Consider the following 22833-nt stretch of genomic DNA (forward strand, 5'->3'; position numbering starts at 1 on the left):
TTGCAAAAATACCCTAATTCCAATACTTTTAAGTACTAAAATAAAAGTAGTCATGAAAGGAAACATTAATGTACTTAAATATTAATTTTTATCATATGATAGGACCAGTTATTTTCCATGCAAACATGTCACTGAAATTATAAAGATAATAATTACGTGTACACACATGTCCTTTTCAATATAATATGGAAAATTTAATTTCCTTTTCTTTGTCACAAGCAGTAATGGATTCTGTAAGGAACTGAATTGAGAACTCCCTAGATCATGTGTCCAGATGATTTTGTTTCTAGATGATCCTAGATTGGTTGGCTTGTACCTTTGGCAAAAATCTTCTCCCTTATATCTGATTCTACCCATCAATAAATTATTAGATATTTAAATACGAAACTATATAGTAAAATAGACTGTTGATTTCCATCCAATAAGGAAAGAGGAACTCTTATTTTTAAGGTATAAAACAAGTAGCTACATTTTATCTTAATCAGAGGAACAAATAAAAGACATTTCATCCTAGTGGGCTGTATTTCTTGTATTCTTCCATAAGGCAACATTCTCCTTTGCAAGCTATCTTTTCCACCTTCCTTATACAAGTTATTAAGTGAATTCTTTGTGAGTCATCCCTGTCCTTAAATGTACCTTTCTCTGTTCAGAAAAGAAGAGATGTATTTACTGCACGATGACAAAAGCACCCTAGATGTAGTGTTTCCTTGGACGGCTTCCTCACTTTATCACTCTGCCATATGTGGATATTTCTTGTCTTCGGTGTTAAAATAATGCCAATGTGTGTTATTAGATATGTCCAAGTGAAATAAGAAGTATCTGGATTTTTTTGGCGTTCCTAGACTGTTTTATGTCTAAAATACATAGGCTAGGAGAGAGACATATGTATATACATCTAATAACTCTTAACACACTTGGTTCTTGCAAAAAATGATAAGAAAATGCTGCCTCCAAACGAGATAACCATGTTTCTAAGTGTCTATCATCTTTATGGAACATTTAAAAGAATGAAAAACTAAACATTTGTTCTGAAATTAAAGTATAAATGAAACGGACTTTTCACATGTTCTTCATTCAAGATAAATCAGAAACTAACTTTACTAAGTTACATTCTTGTAGTAAGGACATTGAGTGGCTTTGGATTTTGCACCCAGCCTTGTCAAAATTAATTGTATGGAGACCTCCACTTCTGGAAAAGATGGAGTAAGAGGGATTGATTTTATCCCTATGCTGGAAACACCCCCAAAATGCACAAAATGTACAAAACGACAGATTACAAGATGGTAGACATCAGGCAACAAAGGGCAATGATCCCTGAGAGATGGAAAACAAACAACGTTCACATTATTACTCCTCAGATTACTGCCTTAAAGAGTTCCCGGGGTGTAGAGAAGAACAACCTAGGCAGCACTCAGTGAGCACGTATGCAAGGAAACCATGTGTCAAGGAAAGCACCACTTGAGAGACTGGAGTTAGGAATAGTGCCTGTTCCCACCAGCCACTGGGAACCCTCATTATGCACAGTGACTTGGGTAGTGTACACAGAAAGAGCATTAGAATTGTTAAAATTCATAAAGATTTACCACACCGAGGCTCAGTGACTACACAGAAAACTGGAATTCTCATATACCATGGGTGGGTATGTAAAAGATATAAACACATGGGAAAAGTTTTGCTTAACAGGGTTTTCATAGGCTAACCATATACCTATCACGTGATCCAAACAGTCTACTCCTAGGTATTTACCCAAGAGAAATGATAGCATTTGTCCATATAAGGACTTGTAGATGAATGTTAATAGAAAACTTTATAAAATAGGCAACAATTTGAAACAATCCAAAATTTTGATAATAGGTAAAGAAATAAACAAACAGGGTATAAATATTATGGAATAATGTTCAGCAATAAAAATGATCTATTGATAAATGCTACATTATGAATGAATCTCAATAAATATGCTGTGTGAAAGAAGCCAGAAAAAAATACATAAATACACGATTCAATTTACACAAGAATCTAGAAAATACAAATTTATCTATAATGACACAAAGCAGGTGGCTGCTAGAGCACAGGGGAAGGTCAGGGAGGCAGGGATTAAAAGGGTGTGAGGAAAATTTTGGAGATGATATGTTCATTATCTTGATTATGCTAATGGTTTCACAGGTGCACACATGTAACAAAATATATCAATTCATACACTTTAAATAGGTACATTTCATTACATGTTAATTACACTTTTATAAAACTGTTTCACAAACAAAAATAATAATGTAGAATTCAGTGTTTCTTAAACTTGGAGGAACATTGAAATCACCCAGGAAAATTTGAAATATACCGATATTTATGTTCCAATCCCAAAGATTCTGATTTAATTGCTCTGGGGTTGATCCGAGCTTCAGGAGTTTTAAAAGCCCTTCAGTTAATTCTAATAGGCAGCAATCTGGGGATTTTTTGAATGTTATTTCATTTTCTCTGTACCGATAGAAGTATTTTAACTTCAAAAGTTTTCATGTAACGTACAAATTTAGTAAGTAGCAATAGAAGTAACTGTTTGCTAAAAAGAATCTAGATATAATTACATGTGGAAGTTTATGTTTATCTATGGTGGCAAAAATCGGTTATAAAAACAAAGGAAGGCAAAAATGTTCAAATAAAAGTATAGTCGCTTTCTAATTGCAATAGACTGACATTTTATTCAGTTGTCAATGGCACTTATTAAGGTTGAAACTCTTGAGAACACTTAACTTTGGTAAAAAGCTATTGACCAGAGGACCTCTTACTGCCTGCTTCTCAGTACAGCTCAGGGACGAGAATGTGAGGGTCCACACTCACCTTGGCATAGATACAGCTGTCGTTGAGTCTCTGCAGGGAGCAGTTCTTGTCACAGAGAGGGCACATAAAGACTTCAGTGGCTTTACAAATTTCTTGGCTTGAGAAAAAAAAAAAGAAAAAAAAACAAAAACATAGCATGAAACTGTGACTAGGAATTCACTTAGCCCCTACAGCAAATCCTGTTGGAACCAGCAAGGCAGAGAGGAAAAGGAGAAGAAATGGGAATAGTGGGGAGTGGTGGGCACTGTGGTGTGACTCCAACTCAAACACTTTAGAATTTTTGTGATGCAGAAGTTTTGGTTTGCTTCTTTAATTTTAGAAAATGCTGTCAAGATAATTGTAATGATAACAGGCCATTTTTACACTTGTGTGATAACTGGTGAAACTTTGTCTACAATGACACTTTTATACATGATTTCATGGCACTCAGGATAATCTTGTGCAGTATACCAGTGGAGTTTTAGCCAAACTCACAGGCTTGGAAGTGGCTGAGCTGGAATCAAACCTATTTGGATTTCTCAAGTCTGCTGATCACACAATTTTTAACACCCACTGCAGTACATATTGTTGGTGCAGAATGTTCATCGGAGATTAAAATAATTGCTTTTTTATGTTTGTTTGTTGGGGTCTTTTGCAGTGCCTTGACATACACTGTCACAATGACATGCCACAGTTTATATTTATGTAAATATGTTCTCTATTAGAATGTAACTTTATGACACATCTCTTCAGTTTTATGTCCACTGCTTTCAAGAAAATCTCTCAGCATACATTTTAGATGACTTTATGACAGCACTAACACATCAATAACAATTTCCGAAGAGCCTCAGACTCACAGTTCTCAGCAACTTATTTGCAGGACGCTTTGTGCCCTTTCCTCTCATACATGGCCCTTTCCCATTTAGTATCCCCTGAATTAACTCTTCTCTAGAAATGTTGAAAGGAATTTAAAGGCTTTAGAAAATGTGTCTAGATTCAATTCTTAATACAAGTTTAATTGGCAATGTTTACAGCAAGATTTGTTGTTTTTACACATTTGTACTTGAACCCAAAAAAAAGAATTCGTGTGCATTTCCATGTGTATTTCAAGTATGGGATGTATATAATCTCAAGCCAAAGTGTGGATCAATAGTAAGTAATGATACCACATAGTAACATGATGCTTTACAGTGGGCAAAGATGAATTCATGTCTGTCAAATTGTTTAATCTTCACTCCAATCTCGGGTAATGGCAATTATCTCCAGTAAAAAGAGAAAAACAATGTTCAATTTAAGGAACTTGCTCAATGTTATAGAGCTAGCTAGAGGTACTTCAGGGACCCCAAGCTTAGGTTTTCTGATTGTAGATCCAGTTCTCCATCAACTGTATCTAAAAGAGAGATAAAGTTTGTTTCATATTTTAAGGGAACTTTTCTATCAAGTAATAATTTATTAGTGATCACGATGATGAAATGGATCTTACATATACTATAGCTCTTCTACTTTCACACTCATTATCTTACTAGTAATCAGGATGTCTACATAAAGTAGGAGAAAGCAGGTAAAATATATATTGTAAAAACCAAAAAGAAAGAGAAGATTATATCTCCTCTTATGTCAATACTAGCAATTTGTAGGAATAAGAACTATTAACACACTTCTTGAAAAAAATTGAAATGAGCTTTTTAACATAATTCATTGTTTCACAAATGATACAATTTGTCCTGCTTTAGAATCTTATACTAAAAAGGTATTGAAGTTTGTTTATATGACATAATCTTTCTCAATTTCCAAATGGGGTCAATCAAAAGCTCAGATTTATTGAAGCACCAAGTCTAGAATTCCAGAATCTTTTTACTGCTAGAATCGTTACATTCATTTTCTGAAAGTTACTCAACGCTGAACTTGATACATGATACACAAAAAACATCACAAAACTTTTGACATTTTTTAGTCTAAAATATTTAAGAGTATCACAAGTTTCTTTGACTTTACTCAACCACTAGAGGGAGGGAGAGTTCCCATCATGAGTGTTTCTTAATTTCTTTTGCAGTGCTTGACAATCTAAACCACCACTCAAATTGCGGTTTTCGTTTGTTTTGTATTTATTGCTAAATATACAAATCAAGTGTGATTCCAAAGAAATAATCATTACTACCAATTAAAGATAAAAGTAGCGAGAAATTTTCTATATGGAGGTGGATGTTTGGACTCACTCACTTGAGGGTTCTCATGCTTCCTTATAATCCAGCTAACATGATAAAGAATGGAAGACAAAATATTTGCTTTGTGATATACATTTTTGGGGAAAAGTGTGAAACTAGGTTTAAGGAAAACCAGTAGGGCATTATGGATAAATCATTGCTTTTAAAATCGGACATAATCATCAGAGAAATGCAAATCAAAACTACAATGAAAAATCACCTCACACCTGTTAGGACTGCTACTATTCCTTAAAAAAAAAAAAAAAAGTAAGTATTGGTGAGAATGTGGGGAAATTGTAATCCTGTACACTGCTGGTAGAAATCTAAAATGGTTCACTGCTATGAAAAACAGTAGGGAGGTTTCTCAAAAAATCAAAAATAGAATTACCATATGATTCAGCAACCCCACTTCTGGATGCATATCCAAAAGAAATGAAATCATGATCTAGAAGTGCTGTCTGCACTCCCACATTTATTTCAGAATTATTAAAAATATCCAAGATATGGAAACAACCCAAATGTTTATTGACTGCTGAATGAAGAAAATGTGGTATATATGTGTAATGGAATATTATTTGGTCTTAGAAAAGAAGGAAATCCTGCCATATGTGATAACATGGATAAACCTAGAAGAAATTATGCTAAGTGAATTAAGCCAGTTGCAGAATAACCAATACTGAATAATTCAACTTATATGAGGTATTTAAATAGTCAAACTTATAAAAAACAGAGTTAAATGGTGTTTGCCATTGGCTAGGGGGAGGAGGGAATGGAGGGTAAAATGGATAAAAAGTTTCAGTTATGTAATATGAATAAATTCCAGAGAACTGCTGTATGACATTGTGCCTGTGGTCAATAACACTGTCTTGTGCACTTAAAAATTTATTAAGGGGGTAGATCTCACACTGTATTCTCATCACTAATAAATACTTATTAATAATCAATTGATAATTAAATTTAAATTAATTAATAAAACATTAATTGTGTTAATTTATTTCTGTAATTAATTATATAGTAATCATAATCATATAATTGTTAATACTGTCGATAATTTTAAAAATCAGAAGTAGGTTTGAAACTTAGCTGACCACTTACTAGATATATTCCCTGACAAAGTCACCTTTTTTTTTAGAGGATCAATTTCTTCATCTTATATGGGGATATCTAACTGGGATATTAGATTAAAAATATTTACAATGTGCTTTACACATTACAGGCACTTGATAAATGGAAGAAACTTATTGCTAAGGGCAGTGTCAAGAGAGGGCTTGGAAATCCTCTAAGAAACGACTTTTAAAAATCTGGTCAATACTGAGAACCACATTAATTTCTTGGTGAGTTCTGATGCTGAAGAGGCAATGATAGACCAGAGAGTTGGGGCTTCAGCTCTGTTTCCTGGTTCCTGAAACCCAGGGCCTTAAAACCAGGTCACATGTGTCTGCCTGTTCATTTTCAAATTCCTGTATCTTTTCCTAGGCACAGATATGGCCATATTTCACTATGTAAGACCAGTGTATACATGTAAATATATACACATATGTATATACAGTCATCTAAAACCTGATTGTTATATACTTCTATAATTAAGTGCAGGGCAATTAAGAAACATGATCTTAATTTAGTTGGACATAACTGGTAGAAACATAATCAATAGAGCCACATCTGCAGCTGTGGAACATTTTTCTACCCTGCAACAAGCAAAAAAGAGCTTAATAAAATTATACTAACATAAGTCCACACAAAATAAAAGCTTGCTCTCCTTCCCCCACCCACCATGATAACACCTACAACTCAACCGTGTCTGACACCTTGAATGGAAAATTTCAGTCCCCAAATTTTCAGTCCAGATATTCAGTGCTGCTTATCTTGGTTTAGAATAGAAAGTCTGACAGGATCTTAATTATAGTGTGACAGAAGTGGGAGTAATATAATACCATATAGCACTGAAGAAAAGAGTTTACTAATGCTTTTTGGAACACTCCTTGTACCAAAGGTTAGAGAATAATTATCTCATACAAAAAGAGCCTAATTTACTCCATTGGTATATAAATCAATAGAAACAGCAAATCTATTCCCTTCATTCCTCTTTGCTCATTTTCAGCTTTGTAGTGGTGGAGCGGGGAAGTCTGTATCATATGCTAACATTTTGTTAATATGTTCTCCACGGGACCAACTTGAAGAGTAGCTGTTGAAGAATCATTTCCCATATTTTAAAATTTATCTTAAAAGTGTTTTTTTTTTTCCAATTCATTACAACTCTAAACCACAACCTTTCTTCTGAGCCCCGGATGTTACTGATACAACAGAATATGGGGAAATGCCCAAAAGGAGGATGGATGTTTCCAGTGGGCCGAAGTTTGTTCAGGAAGATGCTACCTTGCAGGACGGTAGTGAGTTTGCAAAACTCTGAAATAAACCCATGTCTAGATGAAATGGGTTTGAGCAGTAGGTGTTTCTTTGTTTTCATGCTATTTATCTTTTGGCATTCGTGAAGAACAAGGGGACTTTGAGATATCAAATCAAGCTACTTGGTTATTGAATAGGATTTAATTCTAGGACAATAAAACTGTTTTGTTTTTTAAGCATAATTGCTGTACATATACATACATATACATATTATATTTGTTAAAGAAAATTCAGGGAAATTAATTTTTATGATCTCATGAAGAATATAACCTTAGCATTAACTGTCATGTTCAGTATTCAGTAGCAAGCCCATGGTTAAAAAATGGACAAAAAGAGGAGAAAGTGTTGAGCTTTGAAAGAAAGGGGAGAGATATTTTTCATATTTTGAATTTTACCATACAAAGTGAAAGTTGATAATATACTTGTGACACAGTAAATAGAACATGCTGTTAAGATTATTTAATGCTAGGGTGACTCTTGTCCTTGCTGAATAATAATGTGCTGTTCCTATTTCCAAATCTCAAGTCACTTCAACTGTAACAGAAGCATCACCATTTTGATATATGTTTGACTTTTGTCAAATCCGATTTCACTACCATCTCCATATCTTAAGTGGATGCTAAATAAAATTTACAAATATTTGTTCCTCCAGAGAGTAATAATAAAGTAGAAAGTATGTTATGTTCTGTCATGTACTCAGGAGAGTAGAGGAGGTTGCTTAGAGCAGGACTTATGTGGTATAATTGTTTTATTTAGACATCTTTAAGTATATTAGGTTCTCTCATGTGCAAAAACAGCTATGCATCTCCTAGGGTGGTAGTAAAGGTTATAGCAAATGAAACAAGGTATTTGGAAGGACTTCATAAATTATAAATTATAGCTATTATAATTATTTGAATAAATATATCGAGATGGCATTCTAGACTAACAAATGCTATGCAAATGTAAATCACACAAAACTATCAAATTTTTGAATTATGTGGTATATACTGGAAAGAGGAATTTTACATAAACATTCTTGGTAATTACTCAAGATAGTTTGCAAATAAAAGTATTAAAATGACCTTTTATAATAGTGTTCCCTTCCTACCAAAAAAAAAGCCAAAAAACAGAAATAGCAAATAAATTAAATTGTAGTATCATCAACCATTTGTTTTTTATAGTCAGCATTATCATTAAACTTTTGCCCACTCAGAAGACAGGCCAAACATTTTTAATAGGTCTCTTAATAGCCTACCTTACTTGACTTTTATTCATGGTAAATAATCCATAGAAGAAAACGCACAAACCAACAATTGCTGCAGGAATCAACATTCCAGTATACCATCCCAGCCAAGCAAAGTATAGTCCAATCTTCTCACCAAAGTATAGCCTGCATGAGAAAGCAAATCCTTAGACTGAGTTAAGGCAACATAAGCAATATTACAAATATTGATGCCATACCTAGTCAGAATTTCAGATGGAAACTTGAGGCTACACTCAATTCCTCCTCAGTTCCATCTGGAGTATCTAATACTCCTGCTTGTTAATTAATGCAATAATGGCAATGTTGTTTATTTTTAAACATTTTCAATATAGGGGCAATTCTGTCACATGTACTTACGTATATGCCATACTTCGTAACATGCTCATAAACCTGGCTTTTCTCCATCTTCCTACTAGCATCTCTTTTCATTTTTCACATCACAGAGCTGCTCTAAACCATATAGCTTTCATGAAAATTAGGAAAAGTTCTCCCCTCTGGGTGGGTGCTGAGAGCAGGTTAGTTAGATTTCCCACTCAATCTGCACCCTTCACCAGACACCCTTATGCTAGACACAATGTGCACCATTATGTCACATCTTCCTCAACAAAGCTCAACTCTGCAGTTTCCAAAGCACATGGTACTTACCCTGGTTAATGCTGTCCCTAAACTTACAAAACTGTAAGTTTAACTGTATGGCTGTAAGTGTAACTGTAAGTGTAACTGTATGGCAATTACCAGTCATTCTTCCATTCCTTTTCCTCCCTATACGATTGTAACTTGCTAAAAGGTAGAGCTGTGTGTTGCTTCACTAGTACCCATCACAGGAAGTACTGAAGGACGCTAAGAGAGTTAATGCATTTAATTCCCCTCTAGCTGATGAATATCATTTACATTGAAATGGCAGAGAAATAAGGCAGATCTAATAACTACTCAGTTGCTCTTTCTTCACGTAACCTACTGCCGGTGTTAAAGGCCTGGTTAAAAATGATAATTTCCTGACTTCTTTACCACTGTTTGGTCTCCATCTTCTAAAGATGGTTACTTAACACACAGTTTTGTTCCTGCAATAAAGATTGGCACTTTAAAGTTCGTTTGGGAACATTGCACTGAGCAGTGATTCTTGCTAAGAAGAAAATTCTCTTGTCATATTTCCTTAACAAGGCTTCTCTTTCTGAAAACTATTCTCTTTCTGCTTCATTCTCTGTGTTGTGCCAATTAAATCTTTTGCATATTCTACTGGGTGTAGACCTGGAATAATCATCTGTCAAGCATCGCTTCTCCATTTTTTTCATTTTATTTATCTCTCCTAGGAAACACAGATCAATAGAACATTCATTTCGTATACAATAATAATATTCTACTGTGAGATGGAAACTTTTTATATTAACAGGTATTGAAAAAAAACACATTTGTTTGCTTGAACAAGTGTTCCTCTGTGGGGTGGAGCAAAGTTTTTATCACGTTACTAATACAATAGAGGATCTTTATAATTTTGATGACAGAGGATTGCACAGACAAATCAGCTGATATAAACAGTATTATCTATATCATACTGATATAGATAATGATATTTTAAATTACACATTGTTGAAGGTTAAAAGAAGCAACAATATTATTTGGCGAAGTATAGTCACCTAAGTAAAAGTAGATTTCAGATCTGTGTCAGGAGAAGAAGGAGCTGGTGCCATGTTAAAGAGGCTAATGAAAAATGTCCTTGCCTTAGAGCACTGGTACTCACAATCTTCTATGATTCCTGTGTTCCAAATAGAGCAAGAAGGAAGAGGGAGGAAGAGGGGGCTGCTACTGGGTAACTCCCCGTCACACATCAACCACAGCTCTCTTTTTATCTGTTTTTTTTTTAATATTTGTGCCCTGTGTCATATTTCATTCAATGATACAATTCTGCTGCTGAAATAATTCCTTTTTTTTTTTTTTTTTTTTTTTTGAGATGGAGTCTCACTCTGTCGCCCAGGCTGGAGTGCAGTGGCGCAATCTCGGCTCACTGCAAGCTCCGCCTCCCGGGTTCACGCCATTCTCCTGCCTCAGCCTCTCCGAGTAGCTGGGACTACAGGCGCCCGCCACCACACCCAGCTAATTTTTTGTATTTTTTTTAGTAGAGACGGGGTTTCACCGTGGTCTCGATCTCCTGAGCTCGTGATCCGCCCGCCTCAGCCTCCCAAAGTGCTGAGATTACAAGCGTAAGCCACCGCGCCCAGCCTGCTGAAATAATTTCTATCATAAAATGAAACAATGTGGAAATCTATGATTTTAGAATTGTTTCCTTTAGTGACATTGTTTTTAAATACAAATGCCTCCAATGCCTATTGTGAATTTTTTTGTAATTGCCATACAAGAATTTTGCTAAGCAAGTTTTATAGCTGATGATTTTGAATATGTGCTCTTTTTAGTTTCAAATATTTTTCATGGAAAAACAGATTGCAACTAAAATAGGCCTTAGCTACAAAATGTTTAAATTTATTTTTAAAATGGGAAAAACCACAGACACATGTCCAGAAATGGTTATTTATATAGAAAAGGAATTGCCTGTATCTGACTTTCCATCCACTACTAAGGAACTGCTTTATTCAGCATGAGACAATACAGGCTATGCCTATGGGTCTCCATTATCCATAATCAAAGAGTATAAGGAAATTCAACTCTGAACACTCTCTTTCTCTCACTACAGATAGGAAGCAACATAATAAGAGATGCATGTCCTCAAAAGTGTGTGGTTTTAAGAACAACTTACTCAAAATAAGCAGTCACAAATTTTAAGACAATCTTTCTGCTGGTTATAGAAAAATGGGCCTTGTAGAAAATGCTATGCATAAATAGTTTAATATCCATGTTTGCCTCATTACCATCTAAATTTTGGTAACACAAGTTAAGTTCCTAAGGGGTAAAAACATGTTCAAATGCCATCTATACTCTTTCATAAACTTTCTCTTGGGTGAATATTTCACCACACACTCCTTCCCTTAGCCACTTAAAGACAAAAATATAATTTTTTAAGAAAAAAATCCTCCTATGTCAACAGCCAAAGAAGTGGTAATAGTAGCTGAATAAACCTATTTACTGAAAATAAAGGCTGCTTGCTGGAATTACCTGAAGAAGCAAGAATAATTCTTCTATAGATGAGAACTATACTTTCTGTTTATTTTTTGTTAACAAAAATTGTATATATTTATTGCATGTGTGATGTTTTGAAATATGCATATAGTTTTGAATGACTAAATGAAGCTAATTAACATATGCATTACCTCACATATTTATTCTTATTATATAGTAAGAACATTTAAAATGTACTCAGCAATTTTCAAGCATAAAATACATTATTATTAACTATAGTAACCATGTTGTACAATAGATCTCTTGAACTTATTCCTCCTATTTAAATCAAATTTTGTATCCTTCGACCAACTTCTCCCCAACCTCTGCCTCCTCCCCACCCCCAGCCTTTGGTAACTACTATTCTACCCTCTGCTTCTATGAGTTCAACCTTTTTAGATTCTACCTATACAGGAGATTATGTAGTATTTGTATTACTGTGGCTTACAGGTAAAGAAAATATGGTATATATATTATATATATTATATATATTATATAACGAAAATATATATAATATATATTATATATAACGAAAATATATATAATATGTATTATATATATAACGAAAATATATATAATATGTATTATATATATAACGAAAATATATATAATATATATAATGAAAATATATAATATATATAATGAAAACATGTGTTATATATATAATGAAAATATATATTATATAAGGTATATATATTATATATATATAATTAAATACTACTTAACCTTAAAAAAGGAGAAGATCCTGTCATTTGCAACAACATGGATAAGACTGGAGGACATTACCTTAAGTGAAATAAGCTAAGTAAAGGTAATTATTGACACTAAAATGCATGCTCGCAAATCCTAACTTCATTTTAATTCCTAATAGATATAGCTTTGTGAACCAGCACATTTCACTGTGTTCATAATATCCAAAATAATTCTCCCATCTGATAATTTCTTGTGATCATCAGACTAAGAAATAAAACATCTTCATTCTGAATATACCGAAACACTTAATGTTTGAAATTAAAAGCGTATGTTTATTGTGACACTATTCGCAATAGCAAAGACTTGGAACCAACCCAAATGTCCATCAATGATAGACTGGGTTAAGAAAATGTGGCACATATACACCATGGAATACCATGCAGCCATAAAAAACGATGAGTTCATGTCCTTTGTAGGGACATGGATGAAGCTGGAAACCATCATTCTGAGAAAAATATTGCAAGGACAGAAAACCAAACACCACATGTTCTCACTCATAGGTGGTAATTGAACAATGAGAACACTTGGACACAGGGTGGGGAACATCACACACCGAGGCCTGTCGTGGAGTGCGGGGAGGGAGGAGGGATAGTATCAGGAGATATACCTAATGTAAATAACGAGTTAACGGGTGCAGCACACCAATATGGCACATGTATACATATGTAACAAACCTGCACGTTGTGCACAGGTACCCTAGAACTTTATAATTAAAAAAAAAGAAATTAAAAGCGTTTGGTGGTGGATGTTTACCCTCTGTATCTCCAGATCCACATTCTACTTTTTTCCTTTCGTTATAGGCACTAGGGGGTCTACCTCTATGGACTCTATAAGCTTTGTTCCCTCCCATTTTCTTCTGGCTTCCTGATGGGCTTGTTGACCGACTGAATGTGCCAGCAGGAGATCAGAGGGCAATATAAAAGAGATGGGGTTTATTACCCTTGCTTCCTCTTTCTTGGGCCATGGTTTGGCGGTGGCTGCTTTCTTGCTAAGGTCATAGCTTGTTTCAGATGACCCATCCTTTTTATGGTATAGATTTTGACAGGTTCTGCCAAATGCTTTCTCCCCCTGCCCCCTCAAGATCTAGGTTTGATAGCAACTTCCAGCTATGCTAGTCCCTGGGAGCTTCCTCATCCGTCACTGTCTCCCTTGACCCTGGCTTATGCTTCTGCATATAGTTCTTTTATTAAATTCTCTATAAGTACCCCTTTCAGTGTCCATCCGTTTTATGCTGGGGGCACTGACTGATTCAGCTGTGATTTATTCTTGATGTTTATACTTTATAAACAGCTTAAAATATTAACATATATATTAATATAAATGGTCCTTTTCTTTCATTCTATAAATATTTATAGTTGACTACAGACTTAAGTCCTTGTTAATACAGATTTCATGATTTCCAAAAATAAAAAAACAAGTTATCCTCCATCAAAATAAATGATATAAATCATGAATACAACAATATTTCAAGACTAATTCAAGTTGAAGGCAGTTACTTACTAGAATATGCACCCTGAATAGAGTAGATCTTTCTTGAACAATAAATATATACAAACATGTGAAACATGTGTTAGTCATTTTTCTCTTTGCTCTTAGATCCACTTTCTGGCTTTTTTTCTTTCTTTTTTTTTTTTTTTTTTTGGTTTGGACATTTTAGTCAGGTTTTGCCCTAAATTACTTCTGGTTAAGTTGATCCACGAGGTACTAGACCACTCAAAGTTAGAAGGAAGAGATAAGCCAGGACCATTTTCCCTCTCTATGCCCTCTCAATGGCTCCACCCTCCCCCTCACTTTCACCTCTGTGCTGGAAGCCCTAGCAATGGTACATAAGTATTGGGCCCTGGTAATATGTTTTTATTCCAATTTCTCTCCACCCTTAAGGGGTGTTAATAATTTTTTTGCTGTTGCTAATCCCTTAGACACCTTGCAAAGCCTGTTTGATTTCTCAGCTCTCCCATCCCCTGTATAACCAATTACCTACAGCGAGATTCTTTTACTGAAAAATCTTACAGTGGTTGCTTTTTTGTAGACTGCAGCCTCACTGGTGAGTACAATAAATAATTCCAAATCTAAGACAATGACACAAAACAGCATATTTTGCTTTTCATTATTGTTCCATTTGCAGTACCTGATTAAATCCAGAGGCTGATGCTTATACCACATTCCCCAGCGTGCCCAGCGCTCATATAATAGATGTCTGTTATTCTGAGGTCCATGGGTTTTAATGGGCTGGCTACTTTTGTAGGCTCCCTGCAACAGATAAAGTAAGATACATTTGGATCTATTTTTTAGTGAAATTTTAACTGAATAAGAACTGTATTTTCCCTTGCAGAATAATTTAACAACTTATTGAAAGCTTCAAAAACGATAAACTTAAGCCCATCGCTGGAATGATGTGATAGATGCCTTTACACATTTTCATTCAAAACAGTCTGATAGTTATTAAAAATCTTTTATTAAATTACTTAAAAATACAATGGAACCCATTTAGCTTAAAGTAAAGTAGACTCTGGGCTTCACTGTTTGGAATTTAAGGTCTTTTAATAAACACAATATCTTCACCATCATTGAGAGAAATTGTGATAATCTTTAGTTCAGAATTTAAGGGCATTATTTCGTATAAGAAGTGATGCAGTCCCAAGAAAGGTTTCTTCCATTTTTATAAGCTAAGGAAGAGAGTAAGTGTTCATTCAAAAAACATAAGAGGCCTCAGCCACCAGTGCTAGTCAAATTTTCCTCTCTCTTTTTTTATTATAATTTAAGTTCTGGGATACATGTGCAGAACGTGCAAGTTTGATACACAGGTATACATGTGCCATGGTAGTTTGCTGCACCCTGCAACCCATCATCTACATTAGGTATTTCTCCTAATGCTATCCCTCCCCTAGCTCCCCACCCGCCAACAGGCCCCACTGTGTGATGTTCTCCTCCCTGTGTCCACGTGTTCTCATTGTTCAACTCCCAGTTATGAGTGAGCACATGGGGTATTTCGTTTTCTGTTCCTGTGCTAGTTTGCTGAGAATGATGGTTACCAGCTTCATCCATGTCCCTGCAAAGAACATGAACTCATCGTTTTTTATGGCTGCATAGTATTCTATGGTGTATATGTGTCACATTTTCTTTATCCAGTCTATCATTGAATGGCATTTGGATTGGTTCCAAATCTTTGCTATTGTGAATATTGCTGCAATAAACATACGTGTGCATGTGCCTTCATAGTAGAATGATTTATAATCCTTTGGGTATACACCCAGTAATAGGATTGCTGGGTCAAATGGTATTTCTGGTTCTAGATCCTTGAAGGATCACTACCCTGTCTTCCACAGTGGTTGAACTAATTTACACTCCCACCAACAATGTAAAAGCATTCCTATTTCTCCACATCCTCTCCAGGATCTGTTGTTTCCTGTCTTTTTAATGATCGCCATTCTAACTGGCATGAGATGGTATCTCACTGTGGTTTTGATTTGCATTTCTCTAACAATCAGTGGTGATGAGCTTTTTTCATATGTTTGTTGGCCCCATAAATGTCTTCTTTTGAGAAGTATCTGTTCATATCCTTTGCCTACTTTTTGATGGTTTTTTTTTCTTGTAAATTTGTTTAAGTTCCTTGTAGATTCTGGATATTAGCCCAGATGGATAGATTGCAAAATTTTTCTCTCATTCTGTAGGTTGCCTGTTCACTCTGATGATAGTTTCTTTTGCTGTGAAGAAGCTCTTTAGTTTAATTAGATCCGATTTGTCAATTTTGGCTTTTGTTGCCACGTTTCATCAATACCTAGTTTATTGAGAGTTTTTAGCATGACGGGGTGTTGAATTTTATCGAAGGACTTTTCTGCATCTATTGAGATAGTCATGTGGTTTTTGTCATTGGTTCTGTTTATATGATGGATTATGTTTATGGATTTGCATATGTTGAACCAGCCTTGAATCCCAGGAATGAAGCTGGCTAGTCAGATTTTTAACGTGGTAGTATCTTTAAAATTTATTTCAGATAAGATATTCCAAAAATTGAAGGATTTTTTTTCAATTCTTTATATCCTCTTTCAAAAATCTGTCATATGGGTTTCCATTTTGGAACTGCAGATTATATGATATGCCTTATAGAGCAGAGTGTTCCCTAAAGGCTGAACTTCTCTGCTTTTATTATCTAAAAAGAGGACAATATATGTGGTGACTATATATTTTCTGAACCAAAATGTGAGATACAAGATATGAAAAAGTCTTTCTCCTCACTCCAATGTATGGCTCTATCTTTATGAAAGTTTGACAAAAATGTAAAGCAAGTGGAGTTATGTCTCAGTTTTCTCACCTAGATGACAGAAGTAATAATAATAATACCCAGTATAGAGGGATTTTACGAGAGTCAACTTAGATAACACCTATAAAGTGCCTGGCACATGGAAAGTATGCAATTAATGTGAGTTATTTTATGCATTTGATATATTGTGGCTCTTGAAAAGTGCAAAGCTCATCAGAATATTCCTTGACAACCAGGACGATGAGCTCCCATAAGGAAAGAAGACACCTTGAGCCATAGCTCACAGGTGCCTCAAGGTTGCCATGACAGACAAGTGGATGCCACTCCTGGCTCCCTAATGAAATAGATACATTAATTAGGGAAGAAAGGAGGTATCATTTAAGTGCAGGCCCAAAATTGTCTTCCCAAACTAGCTCAAGGTGTTTAAAGCCCAAAGATTAAAAGGCTTTTTGGGTTTCAGATGCTAAACTTTAGAATATTTAGGGTATCTTTTTTTAACTCTGCTCTATAATCTCAATCAGCTACATCATTCTGGTCTGAGAGTGACATGCAGTGGGCTGCAAGAGAAAACTGACCGAAGTGATTACTCTTGCTCTTTCATGTACTTTCACACCTTTGTGAAGTATTATGTACACTCAGTGGTCCCTGCCATCCCCATGACTGGCCTCCTCTGACCTACACACATTTCCTCTCTTTCCACTATTCATAATTGATAGGATTATAAATTCTATCAATATCTTGGACAAACTCTTGTGTGTGTGTGTGTGTATTTCTCTTGTTCCCTTTATTTTTCCTTTTCACACCAAACTCCACAAGACATTTCTTCTTCTTCCCTCTAGCCACTGTCCTTTCTGTAAGTAAAAAACAAACCTCAACTACAGGTAAAAATAAGAGATTGGCACTTGTCTCCTGCATTAAAGAAAAAGAAAAAGGAAGCCTAGAATTGTGCACTATCCTTAATCAAATTGCAGTCAAAGCCATTGACTCCACTTTCCTCCTAATAAGCCTTATTTTCCTTACCTCAAGTAGTAGCATTTAAAATCAACGGAAAATTCCTGAGCCCATTTTATTGACCTTCTAATTTGCTTTCTTGTATTTCAACAACATTGTTTTCTGTTCTTTTCATGTATTTATTCCATATATTAATATTTCATCCAAATTACAAGCACATGTGGGAAGATGATAATTACTTATAACTTATTTATAATAAGTCCCAAATTTCACATAAAAAACCTGTCAAATGAACTTTCAGAACGCAGTCTAATTATGTAGAGAAAATTACCTAGACAGAGAACAAATTAAACCTTCCTTTGCTACAGAGGTTCTCCTTGGGCCTTAAGTTTGCCATTCTGAACACTTTACCATTTATTATGTGCTATCTGATACAGTGTCTAATTTCTCTGAGCTTTGTTTCTTTAGCTGTAAAATAAGAATAATAAGATTTACCCCTCCAGGGTTATGTTCAGAATAATGGGAAAATACATGCACAAGGCCTGGCACATTAAATACACAAACATATTTCCTGTTATTATTTCTATTCTTACTGTAAGTATGTATACCATAATGAATATAAACATTGGAGATTGGCTTCCGATGCTCAAAACTGTGCCTTTGATATCTAACCTTTCTGTACCTCAATTACCTATATACAAAACAGAGTTAATATTATTGTATATCTCAAAGGGTTGTTGCAAGGATTAAATGAGACAATCCATATAAAACATTTATGTCACTGCCAATAGCAAGTACTCAATACATTTTATCTACTATTGGTCATACCAGACTGCAAATTCCTCAGCCTTGTATTATGTACTGTAAGTCCACAGTCATAAATTTATAAATAGAAGTGTGACAGTCTTTGAAAGTTCAGAAGTGAAACCTGTAAAGACCCCACTCTTACCTTAAAATGTGAAATTGCCTTAAAGAAAGAGGTCAGGGAATAAAAGTTGGCTCAAATATCATTTACAGTGGACAGGGTCCACTGCAGCTTAGAGCAGGCATTTCTATTTAAAACCTGTAGGGAGGTAATAATCTGATAAATAATTGAGGAGGTAATTGGCTATAGGTTTTTGTGGTGGATTTTAGATTTTCAAGTATCTCAAAGTAGTAGGCACAAACCAGGAATCTTCTCTATTTGGAATGGTGCGGATCTCAAGTTGGATCAAGCTTGGAGCTCTGTACTGGAGCAGAAGGCAGCAGCTACAGTGTCCAGGACTGTTCCCGCTAAAGCTGGGATTCCCAGTATTGGGCAAATTGAAGACAGGCTTTGAGGCAGAGGAGCCAGTGCACAGCTACAAAATTATAGTGGGGAGACAGCAGGCCCATGGCTACTTGCAGACTGAATCCTCCTGGGAATGGACAGCTAGATTCAAATGCAAACAACAGGACCAAGCATTGAGGATGAAAACCTTGTTTATAAAGCGGAAACTGTATTTCAAAATTACCTCATGTGGTGGAAACGCTGCTATGTATGAGCCATTGTTTATAAGTTTACGGATACCTGCAAAGAGAAGAAAAGGACAGTTCTTGAGTTAGTTTCAATGAAACATTTCCTCTGAAGCAACACAAATATATGGGGAACAATGAATCAATTAAAAAGTTTAAGATAACCCAAATGACTTCCATAGCCACATCATCTATGAGGACAGTGAGATTGTGAAAGAAACCTGATACTACATCTAGTTATGTCCTTATGATATTAGTAAATGAAGATTTGCAAGTTGCCACATGGTTTTACTTTACCCTATCATAAAATATTGGGCATTTAACCCATTTATTTAGGATCATGTGACCCAGAAGCAACTTTTTGTTTTTCTCCAAATAACAAAGTTGGTCAAGAAAGAAGACAAATTCTATATCCCACCCAGTCCCCGTCCCCTACCAGAAAAAAAAAAAAAAATCTCAAAAGGATATTGGTACCGAGAAATACTTAACTGTATAATACCAAACCAAAAAGACATAAATAGCAATATGAGACACTTATTAAAATCTCCTCCCTCTCAACAAGGGTAGAGCGAAATGGACACTCTCATATACTCCTGGTAAGAATAGATACTGAGTGAGCAACTGTTGTTGCAATATTATTTATATCAGTAAAGAATCAGAAATAATTACATATCCAAAACAGATAAATCATTTAATTTTTATAGTACAATCAATTATAATAGGTATTTAGTAAATAATAGTGATTTGATGAATTTTATTATGGAATATTGTACAGCTATTTATAATAATGTTTTCGAAGAGTAATTAAAGGCTTGAGAAAATATTCATAATGGTAATTTTAAAAAAACCTGAAAACTATAAACACTTAAACGTCTAATTTATATGTACGTCTAATTTATATGTACACACACATAAATTTATATACACATATACATAAACTTAAAAATGTATGTGAGAATTGCAGTTAGTAATAATTTTAATTCTTCTGTATTTACTACAAAGGGAATGATACCCTTATAATTATTTATAATGTCATAATTATTTCAAAAGACTACAAAACAATATAGTAGTAACATTTAGACACATTTTCAATTTGTATTCTGGATTTCATTATTTTCAGTTCCTTTTTTTTTTTTTTTTTTGAGACGGTCTTACTCTGTCACCCAGACTGGAGTGCAGTGGCATGATCTCGGCTCACTGCAACCTCCATCTCCCAGGTTCAAGTGATTCTCTTGCCTCAGCCTCTCTAGTAGCTGGAATTACAGTTACCCACAATTGCGCCTGGCTAATTTTTGTATTTGTAGTAGAGACAGGTTGCACCATGTTGGCCAGGCTGGTCTTGAACTCCTGACCTCAGGTGATCGAGCCACCTCAGCCTCCCAAAATGTTGGGATTACAGGCTTGAGTCACTGCACCCAGCCTACTTTTAGTTCCTTAAAAATTACTTACTAAATTTATTTATTTATTTTTGGTGAAGTTTAGGTATGTGAATTAACTGTTTCGAATGCTCAGTAATAAATGAATTATTAATCAGAAGAACAACAGTCTGAAGGTTTTTCTTTAAAAAGTGGCTGTCGGCCGGGCGCGGTGGCTCACGCCTGTAATCCCAGCACTTTGGGAGGCCCAGGCGGGTGGATCACGAGGTCAGGAGATCAAGACCATCCTGGCTAACAAGGTGAAATCCCGCCTCTACTAAAAAATACAAAAAATTAGCCGGGCGTGGTAGAGGGCGCCTGTAGTCCCAGCTACTTGGGAAGCTGAGGCAGGAGAATGGCGTGAACCCGGGAGGCGGCGCTTGCAGTGAGCCGAGATCGTGCCGCTGCACTCCAGCCTGGGCAACAGAGTGAGACTCCGTCTCAAAAAAAAAAAAAAAAAAAAAAAAGTGGCTGTCTTGAAACATAGTGTATTTTACTTATATAGCACTCAATTTTAATAAAATCAGTAGACATTGGTACAAGTTTTTGCTGGCTGTCAACTTTTTATTTTCAAGGCTTTTAGGATGTGACTAACATTTGATCCCTTCAAGCATCTTTTGTCACCCCTATAATTAAAAGTATATCTTGTTTGTTACCTATTGCTTTCTGCTCAGCTCTATGTAAATTTTGCAATTTTATTTACTTTTTCTAGGTGAAACATTCTCAAGTTTATTTTGTATCATACATGTTGTAGCATACTGCTAAACATTTAAACAACAAAGAAATTTAGAAAATTAAAATTAGCTATTATTTCACCTTCCAGAGGTAACCTCTAAAGTTTCTTACATATTCTTCTAGAGTTTTTGTCTTTTTATGTATGTGGGTTTAAGAAATGAAATTACATGAGACATATAGTTTGTGGATATCTTTTGGAGTTGATACATAATGAACTCATAACCAATTTACAATCTCCCTGAGTATAGGGCTTATGTCATGTACTTTGTAGAACAGATGCTTGAAATTTTTATGTTAAAATAAGAGTAAATAAATGTCACATAACTTTTAATGAATGTACTACATGGACACAGCCTAACTTATTTTTCAGTCCCTAAGCATAGACATGTAAGGTATTTCCAGGTAATTCTATTACAAACAAGCCCATGATGAACAAATTTCTGCATATTTTTGTCATTCAAAAGTCTGATTATTTGAGGGGGATAAATTTCAAGAAATAATATTTCTGTTTCAAAATGTTTGCACATTTCACATTTTGGTATCTATGACCAAATACTCTCAAAAAAGTTTTTTTGTTTGTTTTATTAAAAGGCTGAAAAATGGAATGTTTATAGAGTGTGTGTTCAATATGTTATACACATCTATTTAATGAATTAAAGCAAAGCTACGGCTGTTAAAAAACATTAATTCTGGGTATAAATAGTAACAGCAAGTTCTACTCTGTTATTAATTAATGTTCTTACCCACTTTTGATATTCCATTTTCATATTTGGTGCGTTCCAGCATGTGATAGACTATTCTGCTTCGAGTAGCATTGCTGAAGAAGGTGTCTTTATTATTTATTATGAAGCTGTTAAGATGAGGGGATTGGTTTAATATTCAAAGCAGAATACAGAATCCAGTTACAAGTTACATTAAAGCTAATGCATATGAAGCACAGTAAATCAGAAGGGAAATCATCCTCTTTAAAAAAAAAAAATTGACAGAGAAAAAGAATTCACTCATAAATAATACAAGGCATTATCAAATATTCACTTTGTTATTTTCTTTCAGTTTATAAGGAACTCTAAGTGTTCCTCTTTCTTATTTCACATGGAACAAGGAGAGAATAGATAGCCCATTGGCTCCCATACATTTTATACTACCTTAAGCAATGTATTTCCAAATAGAACACATCAAAAATTGATGTTATCCCCCATACCACACTTTCCAATGCAGCTTATCTTGTTTTCAGAGCCTTAACAATGAAAAATCATCCTATCTTTACCTTGATGCTCTATTATCGTCCCCATGGGAAGGGTAGCAATGAAGAACCATTTGAGAGCCCATGATGTAAGAGCAAAAGCATGAGCTCAAGAGGAATGGAAGGGTCTGTTTCAGTATTTACTTTATAGGATGCTGGCAATCTTGAAAAAACGGAAGTGTCCTGGGTCTTGCTCAACTTCTGAC

General features: G+C 34.9%; 1 protein-coding gene across 2 annotated transcripts in view; it reads right to left on the reverse strand.

Moving 5' to 3' along the window:
- The window catches only part of ANO3 (anoctamin 3), a 471431-nt gene that overhangs the window by 108841 nt on the left and 339757 nt on the right, over positions 1 to 22833 (reverse strand). For both annotated transcript variants that reach the window (XM_055282105.1, XM_055282106.2), the window contains 5 exons: positions 22128 to 22234; positions 19234 to 19289; positions 14657 to 14778; positions 8659 to 8793; positions 2833 to 2929 (listed from right to left, as the gene is read on the reverse strand). In XM_055282105.1, the coding sequence (XP_055138080.1) occupies positions 2833 to 2929; positions 8659 to 8793; positions 14657 to 14778; positions 19234 to 19289; positions 22128 to 22234 (517 nt within the window). The remainder of the gene's footprint in view (positions 1 to 2832; positions 2930 to 8658; positions 8794 to 14656; positions 14779 to 19233; positions 19290 to 22127; positions 22235 to 22833) is intronic.

The sequence above is a fragment of the Symphalangus syndactylus genome, chromosome 6 (assembly GCF_028878055.3).
Source record: "Symphalangus syndactylus isolate Jambi chromosome 6, NHGRI_mSymSyn1-v2.1_pri, whole genome shotgun sequence".
NCBI classification, from domain to species: Eukaryota; Metazoa; Chordata; class Mammalia; order Primates; family Hylobatidae; genus Symphalangus; species Symphalangus syndactylus.